This window comes from Leptidea sinapis, chromosome 2 (assembly GCF_905404315.1).
Source record: "Leptidea sinapis chromosome 2, ilLepSina1.1, whole genome shotgun sequence".
In the NCBI taxonomy this organism is placed as follows: Eukaryota; Metazoa; Arthropoda; class Insecta; order Lepidoptera; family Pieridae; genus Leptidea; species Leptidea sinapis.
In genome coordinates this window covers 7,775,421-7,787,403 of record NC_066266.1, presented here as the reverse complement: position 1 = coordinate 7,787,403, position 11,983 = coordinate 7,775,421, and the positions used below count along the sequence as shown (strand labels likewise).

Sequence of the window (11,983 nt, the reverse complement as noted above, 5' to 3'; positions counted from 1 at the left end):
GCCCACTTTATCTTGCAACATGAGACGAATCACAGGAGCGTTTCGGAACTTTTAGAAAGACGCCTTTTTCTGCCTAGAAGCAGGAATTTGTAAACATTATTGTGTTTAAGTCTGAAGGGCGCCGTAGCTAATGAGATTACTGGGCAAATGAGACTTAACATCTTTATATGTTTTTTATGTTTTTCAAATATCCTGAGCGGTACTGCATTGTTATGGTTATATATCGTCCTGCTCGTCTCGTGCCTTATTTTCATAAATAAATAATAAAAATAATAATACTTTTATTTCTGTGTAAAATGCAGTTTATCACGCACACTAAGGTAATAAACCTGGCCTGTTTTTGCTAGTTGTCTCTGTGGGTTGTCTAGAAACAAGAGGCTCTACCAAGACGTATAAATTATTTAAATTTATTTCTTTTCACGAATGGAACCTTTGCGGATTAGTTTTAAAATAAGAAATAATTAATATTATGACTTTGTCAATTATTTTTTGACGACTGTCAAGGGACCCAAAAGGTTTCGAATAAAATATCTGCTACGTGTAAAATAAATTTAAGGGAGTAATTATATTAAATGTGAGTTTTTACTGTGTAAGCTACTAATTGTTTATGAAATAGGGGTAGATTTATCACAAATAACTTATAATACTATAAAATAACCAACATAGCTCTAGTTATTACATATTAAGTACTGATAATATTAAGTATTGAAATTTCTTGCAAGCAAATTGTAGAAATTTTTTGGTAGGTAATGTAAGGAATCAAAAAGGATGTAAATTTCAATGTTGCCACATGGCACATACATGTATACAAAACAATCACAATATATCTCTCATCGTTCGATGTGTTTGTGTTAGATCGTTTTTCCTTCTATCTATTTTCTGGATAAATATAATACAGTAATGCCTACGACACTCACAAATAGTGAGGCTTTCTATTGGTAACAGAAATTTCAAGTTTAGATCCAGAGATTACCCCCCTACAAACTCAAAAACTTTTACCTCCTATAATATTATATATAACTAATAAAGATTAGCAATCGAAGTAATGAAAAATTCAAATTCAAATATTTATATTTAAAATTGTTTATTAAGAGTGAAAAACTCAGCGCGCTTCTTGTTTTCTAATAAAACTTTCCAAACAATAAAATTTATAACTTAAACAGCGGTCGCTCCATTACCAATCTATGGTATCATTAAGAAAGTCATTTATGTAATACCAAACAATATTGAATAGTAATAGTAACCTTTACCACATTAACAACTATTAACAATTCTTTTGAATTTGGTAACACATTTGTTTCGAACAGTTTCTGGGATCTTGTGGTAAAAGCAAAAGAATTAATAACTCGATTAAGCCGAGTAGTAGGCATAATAAGTTTCTTTGTTCCTCGTGTTAACATTTTGCTTAGTACAGTTTCTAGCAAATTCACTTATGTGCTTATGTACTTAGTTAAAGTCAAATAAACTTAATTAAATTAGCTTTATTTCTTGTATCGTCACCGTTCAATCAATAGAGTATTTTAAAATGCCAGTAATTTACAAAACAAATTAGTTTGTAAAACGCTGCATCCAATATAACTTTGAATCAGTTTCAAAGTTAAAAACCGTTTTAAATATCAAATGTTAATATATATAAATCTCGTGTCACAATGTTTGTCCTCAATGGACTCCTAAACTAATGAACGGATTTCAATGGGGATTACTTCATGGAGTGCAGTTTAGTCCAACTTAAGAGATAGGATAGTTTTTATTTCGATTTGGGACCCATAATTATTTTTATTTTCAATATTTGTTTTGTATGGACATATTTTCTATGAGAGAATTGTGACGCACGGTTTGACAGTTCCGCTGTGAAACAATTTCATTCTAACAACAGGGAGCATATTTACAAAATAACTTTTGATGTTTTGAAATATAACACAGTTGTTTTTTTACTATCTACAGAACAACGTCTCTCGGGGCAGCTAGTATTTTATAAAAAGTAAACTGTATAAATATAAATTATCGTATATTGATCAACCTTTGTAGCTTCAATTCATTGTTTGTGTAAGGATGCTTCGTGAACATGATGGTCGTGGTTACTGTACAAATACAAAAACAAAATGTTTATTTTCTTTATCAAGTGTGTACATATGTCAATAGTCATGATTGGAGCCTCCGTCTAAGCTCTATAGCGCCTGTGGCAGAAGACTCCGCTCTTCCATAGCTTATTGATACTTATTACATTATTTACAGACAATCAAACTCTAATTACGAAGAAGTATATCTAAGAAGTATGCATACTAAGAAATAAGGTGTGCATTGGGTGTGTTGTGAGTGATAAGTAAGGTGTGAGAGGTATAATGAAGTGTGTGTGAGTCAATGTGTGTTTGTGATCAAATGAATGAATCTTTTATAAGTATGTCTATAATTAAATGTTTGTGTTACTGTTAAATTAATATGATTGTGTTAAAAGTTCTTCAGTTTCTGTATAAGTGAGTGAATTTATCCAACTTACTAGCATTTTTTTACATTCATAAAGTTGTTTTGAATGGATATATATTTCCTTGTTTACCCTATTATAAAGCATGGCTCAGAGCTTGCTGCGATTTGCAATTTTTTACTGTCATAATTACTAATCGCATCCAACAAATACAATGAATTATTATCTATAACCTGGCACCATAAGCTACACCCGTTCACGAGTTGACGCATAGACCGGCCGTCGTCCGCTCGCGTATAATATTATCAAGAATATATTGAGAGGCAACAGTTAAACAGTTTATTTCCTTAAATTTTGCTCTAAATGATTATTAAGGAGCTAGTTTATAACAATACGGCAATAATATCATAAGCATTTGTATAACCAACAATTTGGTTGATATAAATCTATATATATATAAATGAATTGCTGTTCGTTAGTCTCGCTAAAACTCGAGAACGGCTGGACCGATTTGGCAAATTTAGGTCTTGAATTATTTGTGGAAGTCCAGGGAAGGTTTAAAAGGTGAATAAATGGTGAAAAAATGCTGCTAAATTAAATAAAAACAACAAATTTGTTTTTCCTTTGATGTGTCCATACATAATTTCAATGAGAGAATTTATTGACGCACGGTTTGACAGTTCTGCTGTGAAACAATTTCATTACGACAGCAGGGTGCATATTTTACGAAGTAATTTTTGATGTTATGATATATTATTGACAAATTCATATAAAAACATTATTTTATTTATTATATAGACAGAACAACGTCTGTCGGGTCAGCTAGTAAATAATATAATTATGACGCAGCTAAGGATGTGGAGCATACGACCAGTACTGAACACCATCCGGCGTTCTAGAGTAGTCGGTCGTCGCTACTGCTTCCACGATACTCTGGACCAGTTGACTGGAATAGAGAAGCGAGAACTACTGGCGCATCTTGCCGGTGACTGTGACCCTTTCAGAATGCTGGCTATTAAAAAAGGTAAGCAATAAGTAGTTATTCGAACCATGAAATGGAGCTGCTCGAACTATCGAGGACCCAGTGCTCTGTGAACGGCTGGATCACTTGGCGTTGCGTAGAGACGTCGCTTCATTGAGTATCTTCTACCGCATCTATCACGGGGAGTGTTCCGAAGACCTGTTTCACCTGATTCCTGCCGCCGAATTCCATCTTCGCACGACACGCCACAAATTAGTATATGATCCCCACCATCTAGATGTATGGCGTTCCTCCACATTGCGGTTTTCAAGGAACTTTTTGTTTATGACAATAACGGACGAGACGTACAGGACGTTCAGCTGATGGTAATTGATACGCCCTGCCCATTACAATGCAGTGCCAAGCAGGATACTTGAAAATCCCCAAAAATTCTGAGCGTCACTTCAATTGCGCTCGTCACCTTGAGATGTTAATGCTCAGTTGCCCAGTAATTTCACTAGCAACGGCGCCCTTCAGACCGAAACACAATAATGCTTACACATTACTGCTTTCTGGCAGAAATAGTCGCCGTTGTGGTACCCATAGTCTAGCCGGCATCCTGTGCAAAGGAGCCTCCAACTGGAACTGGAACTTTTTTCCACGTACGATCAAACTGTGTGTGAGATTCCTTCTGCAGTTTTTCCAGGACGATACGACATGGGTACCTTTCTAGAAAGCCGGCAACGCTCCTGTTATTCATCAGGTGTTGCAAGTGAATGTTTGTGGTGATCACTTAACACCAGGTGACCCTGACACTCGTTTGTCCTCCTCATCCATAAAAAATATAAGCATTCCCTCGTGACTCCGCTTAATCTAACCATTGAAACAGATTTAGATCACAATGAGTTTTATTTAATTATTTCTTAAATAATTAATTATAACAGAAAGATCAGTCATTCGGTTTTGGAGATTGACAAACAGGCAGATGATCAAAAAAATTAAAAATTGGTATTCTGTCACAAATACCTTGTAGTCAGGCGTTTATAGTAAAAAGCTAGTATGTTGATGTTAAATACAGTTCAATTTTCTGAATACCTATAGACCAGTTGTCTGGAAATCGATGTCTACTCGGACCTCAATCACATATTGAACTATACGTACGGCACGCTATGATGGCCGTTTTGACGTTTGTCCACTCATGAAGTTTTGTATTAATTAATAATTACATTGAAGGAGAAAATTACTGTTCTTTATTGTCAATTGTCAGTTTTCGAGAATAAATTGACATTTCACATCACTATTATAATTATATGTCAAAACGGGCATCATAGCGTGCCGCTAGCATAATAATTATTACAAAAAGGAGTTCTCTAATCTTTCAGTACTCTTGGAATTAATAATTTGCTTGAATTGACGTACAAGAAATGACTAGACTTCCACTCGCCTACTAACATTCATTCAAATTAACACCTTATTTCGTGGCAGTAATGTTGAGAATCTATTTATTCAATACACTCATTAGAAGTAGTAACACTACATCACACGCGAGACGGACGCGAACACAAGGCAAGAACATTAAGTTTTAGCAATTTGAGCAAAATGTTTTAAAACTGTCAATTTAGTCACACAATTTTGTTAATTTAAAGGGCCACTTACCTGAAATACGACCCTTCTTTCTTTTTCGTTTGGATATGGTGTTATTTGGACAGTTTTTCACTATATCATTGCGTGGCGTTGTATTCAAAGCGCGGTCGTAGTACAACCGAATGAAACCTCTGCCTAATAGGCGCGTAGGCAGTTTTGCTTCGGACAATTTTTGAGCGTGATTGTGAGTCTACTTGTTCTAAGATTTGATTGGATTTGTTTTAGGTCCAGGCACGTGGCAGTGTCCAAATTTGATACCGAGCGCGAATGACAAAAGGTTGGTGTGCTGCCTATGCGACCCCAACGATATGCACGTGAAGTTCATGTGGCTGCACAAGAACCAACCAAAACGTTGCTACTGTGGATTTTGGTTTATGCTTTGCCCTGTTGCGCCTTTATAGCTTTTTACATTAGCCCTGCATAAATTAGGACACGCGTATCATTGTTGCTACTTAAACTTACACATGAGCCATTCCATTTTACGATTCAAGGACTTCAGTGCACAATGGTACTAGTCCGCTACCGAAACCGACGCAGCAAAACCATGTACCTATATGCGACGTTGCCAATTTTCCATCACACAGCACGTTGCCGTTGCCGCACCTTCAGTATTTGTTTCGTTATTCTGTGGTCGTATTTATTTTACTTAATTTTTATTTAACTAAGTCGATTTAAATATAATGTAGAAGCTCAACTACGAGACGTTCATGCGTATAGTATAGGAGAGACTCTACTAATGGGTCAAAACTTTAGAATCGTTAGAAAACACACGTAAAGCTGCGAGATGTGAATGCGAGTTCAAATTTACATTTAATATTATGTCAAATCGGTAATTTATTGATGTAGGTATAATAAAAACAGAACATTGCTGCAAACTCAAACAGTGGCGATGTAGACGGTACCTGTCTACAAGAAACCGAAGTACTGATATTCGTAAGAACTGTATTGTCACTATTATTGGTAGAATGGGGCCTAACATCAGTTGGACCATAGTTGACCATCTCCTCGTGCCGTCATTTGTTCTCATTTAAAGAAGCTTCCATTAAAATATCAATCTGCAGGGCAAAAATCTGCTGATTTTGTTAAAATCTGTGGATTATTCATCAGTTTGTAATGTACGCGTGTCTTTAGGTTTGATCTCGATGTGTGTGTGTGATTATGCTATTGTTTATAACCAGAGTGCGGTAAAATGGAATTTTAAATTCATATATTAAATATATATAATATTATAATAAATATAGAACTTAATATCGTATATGTTTTAATCTCTTTGTTATCTAATATATAAAATTCTCATGTCGCGGTGTTTGTAGTTAAACTCCATCGAAACGGCTTGAACGATTCTGATGAAATTTTGAGTGCATATTGGGTAGGTCTGAGAATAGGACACCATCTATTTTTCATCTATCATATTTGATGTTAAGGGTGGTCCACGCCAATTTTTTATTTTTTTTGACATTTTTTTTTAATTTGTTTGATTATGAGTCAGCATGAAAAATACATACAACTTCAAATTTTCACCCATCTACGATCAATAGTTACTTATGTATCGCGATTTTAATATCAGCAATACAACGTTTGCTGGGTCAGCTAGCAATGATATATAAACAAAAGATTTCGTGTATTTTAAAACAAATGTGATACAAACTGAAATTGTACAAACACTACGACTCTTTTCTACTTTCTTCTCTCGCGATTAATTATTTGCATGCGGTATTCATCTTAAAAGGTAATAATGCATTTAGTAATAAGACCTTTTTAATATAGCATAATTATTACTCCAATATTGTAATAACCACTTTATTTAACCACTACATATTATAAAAATTCCTCTGCCGCGTTTGTCTGTCTGTCTTTTCGCGATAAACTCACAAACTACTGCACCGATTTTCATTCTGTTTTCACCAGTGGATGGCGTCGAGCAAGGTTATATATGTTCTTTGTTAAGGTTTTGTATACATATTTGTATACATTGTACTTGTTGGAGGTGTCGGAAAAATAAGCCGTCTAGAAGCTTTCAACGAAAACGCTAAATAAACCCTTTGAGATATAACAAAATAAAATATGGTGAAATTGTGTATCTTATATAGGTCCACAGAAAAGTCCTTGGTGGCGTATGCAGGGGCGGACCTTTAGTTTGTGGGGTCCTGGGCTAATGCTACGCATCGGCTAGCCTAATTTATAAACTAATAGTCATTATGTAAAATACCTGCTTTAAATAATGTACTTACGTCATTTGATTTGTATCATATAAACACAGATTGTGTTAATAATAAACGCGAGGTTATTCCAAATTTAAAACTTTTCGTCTTTATCTTACCTTTGTCACTACAGAATTCAAACTTGGAATAACATTACAGTGCGTTCATTAATGAGACAGAAAGAGTTACTGTCCTCCCTGGAGGTGCACTCTCATAAACCTCACAAAACTCACAAAATATCTGCATACAATAGATTATTGATTACAGAATGCCATATAAGAAAGAGTGTAGGCACCTTTATATTCAAGGGGCCCTGGGCCCATGTCCAAAAAGCCCTCATATAGATCCGCCCCTGGGCGTATGTATCTCTTAAGCTTGGGTCCCATGGTCCCAAGCATAACGGACGCACGCAGACCAGCTCGCACGACGCACTGTGGGACCGGCCTCGTCCGTGATAGCACAGACACGTCTGTGACGGTGCGCCGGCATCCAACACTAGTCGGTAACTTCAAAGGTGCGGTCAAGATATGGTCTAGCCTGCGATGACACAGGCCGTGGGACCCCACCCTTAACATGTTGGACTGGCAGTGACAACAGGCCGGTACAGACCGACACGCACCGTTCGAACGTTGGAATTTTTTCGTTTGTATTGTAACTATATTATTAAATTGTGTATTTATAAGTTAATATTTATTGTAATTGTAATCGATAATAGTATTTCTTCTAACATGCCGGACAAACCTCTGTGGTTTTTGGCCTGTTATATAATAATAAATTGTAATTCTATTTTTCATAATAAAACAAAAAAAAAAAAAAAACGGCCCTGCCTGCGGCGCGTCGCCGTCCGTGCTCGTCGGCTGTGCGTGGCTGATCCGTAGAATAGCGGACTGTGGGACCCCAGCTTTAAGTATAACATACTATATCCATTTTAATGCTATAAAGTTAAATATTTTACACAAATACGATAGTAATCTTTAAATAATTTTATTACAACATAATAAAATAAAATCATTCAAAAATACGTTTTTTTTTTCAATTTTAACTCGTTTACTTTGTTACATATTTCCGATGGCTTTAGACTACATTGTTCCCAAATACTTACATTTTTTTATTTCTATTGACAGAACAGCGTCGACTGGGTCAGCTAGTAGTGTATAAAACATCTTAAAGTGGTATATAAGTTTCTTGTTGGTAGATTCTATCGGATTCTTCTTTTTCCTTACATAACGGTAACTTTAAATTACGATAAATTGGTCAGTTCATTGTCCTACGCGCAGACTATAATATTATGTAGGAATAAAGTGTTTCCGAACACACGATAAATTATGAATTACCCTCGTATTTTTTTTCACGGTATTCCGTTCGTTACCATTCCAAACAGTGGTCAATGCTTTTCTAGTATATTACAAATTAGTGTAATTAAATATATATGTTTATTTATTTTTATCAAAACATCCGCTATCATTACAGGACATCCTAATGCGACAAAGGTATAATATTTTATGTAAAAATAGCTGACCCAGCAAACGTTGTATTGCCGATATTAAAATCGCGATACAAAAGTAACTGTTGATCGTAGATGGTTGAAGTTGTATGTATTTTTTAATGCTGCCTCATAATCAAACAAATTTAAAAATAAATGCCTAAAAAATTTAAAATTAAATATCGCGTGGACCACCCTTAACATTTAAGGGGATGAAAAATAGATGTTGTACGATTCTTAGATCTACCCAATATGCACTCAAAATTTCATGAGAATCGGTCAAGCCGTTTCGGAGGAGTTCAATGTTTAACACCATGACACGTGAACATTGTGACACGAGAATTTTATATATAAGATATAAAATTCTCGTGTCACAATGTTCGTTCCCGTACTCCTCCGAAACGGCTTGACCGATTCTCATGAAATTTTGTGAGCATATTGAGTAGGTCTGAGAATCGTAAAACATCTATTTTTCATACCCCTGAATGTTAAGGGTGGTCCACACGAATTTTTTTTTTAAATTTTATTTGACATTTTTTTTAAATTTGTTTCATTATGAGTCAGCATTAAAAAATACATACAACTTCAACCATCTACGATCAACAGTTACTTTTGTATCGCGATTTTAATATCGGCAATACAACGTTTGCTGGGTCAGCTAGTATAAGATAAAAACTTTAAAAATATTTAAGTTGTACACCACACTTTATAGATCATTTTTATAAAGTAGTTAGTCTTAAATAACAGATTGCATTACTTCTTTGAATAGATTATTTGTATTACAATCGTAGGGAAAATTTCTTTCAAAGCGTCATTTACGGCCGTTCGCAATAAATACTAATTATTTATTTCCATACAAACTATCCCTGGTAAGCTATACGTCATCCCATTGACAGACAGCGTATACGTATAAGATGAGTTACCGTCGATAAGTTTATTGGGACAGAAAAGTCATCGAAAGTTACGTTTTTTTCCTCAAGTAGGTAGGCCACAACCGGAGATGGACTGAGTATTGGGAATGGTTGTTAGTGTCACTCTTTTCATAATACAATAATAATTTTTGCCTAGTGGTTTCGTAAATGCCATCTTGTGTCAATATCACGCAAGTATTAATTATTTGTTTTTGTTCCTACCGCTCACCACTGTCGCTCTTCTAAAGGCCGTTCCCAATATACTATCTACAGATAGAGATAAATTACTACCTTATACTGTCAGTAATTAGCTGTCAATAATCTGAAGCTGTCCTAATATACCTGATAAGTCATTCTTATCGCCTTATATTGGGACGCGTGAATTGCAATTTTCATACAAACTGCTATCGCTGGTAAGCTGTGCGTCCACCCATTGACAGAAGGTGAGTTACCGTCGATAAGTTTATTGGGACGGATCAACGATAGTTACGTTTTTTATCTCAAGTAGGCCACAACCGGAGATAGACTAAATATTGGGAACTGTCGTTATGCGATTTACGGTAGCAATACTAGCGATTACTACAATGCATGACATCAAGTACGAATTTGTGCGATAATTTGAAAATTAAACATATATTTTTCGTGGCCCCAAGCAAAATGCTAAACACGCATTTTTCTTGCATAAAATACAAATCAGGAAACTGATGAATTCATAAACTACTTTTTTAATAACTTTAAACTTTCAGATTTAACCATCGTTAAAGTTGTTAAAGTAATTGTGCTAAGTTGTTAAAAATAAGGACATAAAACTTTACAATCCGTTAATCCAAGGCTGTACGAGAGGCGGATTTCGTTTGACATTGCTTGGCAGTTCAAGCAAAGAACATCGCTCCAAAAACAACTGCTACTTAAATACTCCTGACAACTTGGGACATAATTATCTCCTAAATAATATTATTTACCTAATCAAGGAGGAATACTAACTAGGAACTACTAAGCTAGAGGTTCCGGGTTCGAATCCCGGTAGTGCAATCATTTATATGATGAATATAGATGTTTGTTTCCGAGTCATGGATGTTTATAATATGTATTTATGTATTGTAATATATCGTTGTCTTGCATCCATAGTTACAGGCTATGCCTAGTTTGGGGCAAGATAATTTGTGTAAAAGTGTGTCAATATTATTATAATTAAGTACTGTAACACTGCGTGCGTGTCACCTGATGGTACTGATGGAAAAACAAAATAAGGTATGTGATTGTCAAATTTTATAATTAAAACCATATTTATTGTTTAGTCGTATTACGTACGGCAGGTCGTCTTCTTCCTTCAAATATATGCGAAGAGAACGAACTCTTGAACGGGTGATGCTTGATGCTTGTGGTGCCAGGTCGACCTGTTATAGTTTATAAATCAGTGTAGTTGTTGGATGCGATTACTAATTGGGTAATAATAATAATATAGTAATCACGACCAACATGTTCACGAAGCATCCTTACACAAACAATGAGAAGCACTAAAGGTTGATGCATCCAATATACGATAGTTTATATATATATGTATACTTTTAATTCTTTATTTTCATTAAATGAAATAATTTATATTATTTAAACACGACTGATTGGATGCGGTACCCTACAAACTAATTTGTTATGTTTATTACAGCCATTTTAAAATACTCTATTTTATTGAAAAAGAGTGGCCGTTGAGTTTCTTGTATGTTCTTCTCACGAGCTCAATTTTATCGAACATATGGTAAAAGATGTAATTTAAAATAAATATTTGTAGTGACGATTCAATAGCGCTTAGTTTAAGCCTATTTGAATAAAGTTTTTTTAACTTTGACTTTGACGTTGACTACGTATGATGTAGTTATTTATTTATTTTTATTTATTGAATGAACAAAATTATCTTAATATATATAATAATAAAGACATACTCGCAAAACCTCTAAGGTTTATGTGCGAACGGTAATATATATATAGCGAGTTATAGGGGTCGAATACCGGTAGACACCGTTTTAAATCCGAATGTTTATTTCAGCCAAGGTTGCTTTTAATTTTCAGTTAATGTTTATACAGGGCTATTGATAATTCGACGTAACGAGGTGATGGGATAATTATTTACTATAAATTTAAACATAGTGCAAAAGTGTTTTAGCATTGTTTAAAAAATACAACATCAAAAATTTATTAAGGAAAAGTGTGTGTGTGTACTTATGTATGCACGCAACAAGTTATACTTCTTTGGCCTAACAAAGCAAAATCCTTAAAATTATTTATTCCTCGTGCTATTCTACGTTCGTAGAAAGAACAATATTGTAAAAATATTGTAACGATGGCTTTGACAATTAATTATTA

General features: G+C 34.6%; 2 protein-coding genes across 2 annotated transcripts in view; one reads left to right on the top strand and one right to left on the bottom strand.

The window, feature by feature from the left end:
• Positions 1-11,983, bottom strand: part of LOC126976118 (guanine deaminase) — a 338,523-nt gene that overhangs the window by 84,932 nt on the left and 241,608 nt on the right. The gene's annotated exons all lie outside the window — the stretch shown is intronic.
• Positions 483-6,265, top strand: LOC126976733 (cytochrome c oxidase subunit 5B, mitochondrial-like). The gene is made up of 3 exons (XM_050825276.1): positions 483-574; positions 3,272-3,446; positions 5,253-6,265. Exons 2-3 carry the CDS (start codon positions 3,278-3,280, stop codon positions 5,426-5,428), a joined length of 345 nt encoding a protein of 114 aa, XP_050681233.1. The 5' UTR covers positions 483-574; positions 3,272-3,277; the 3' UTR covers positions 5,429-6,265.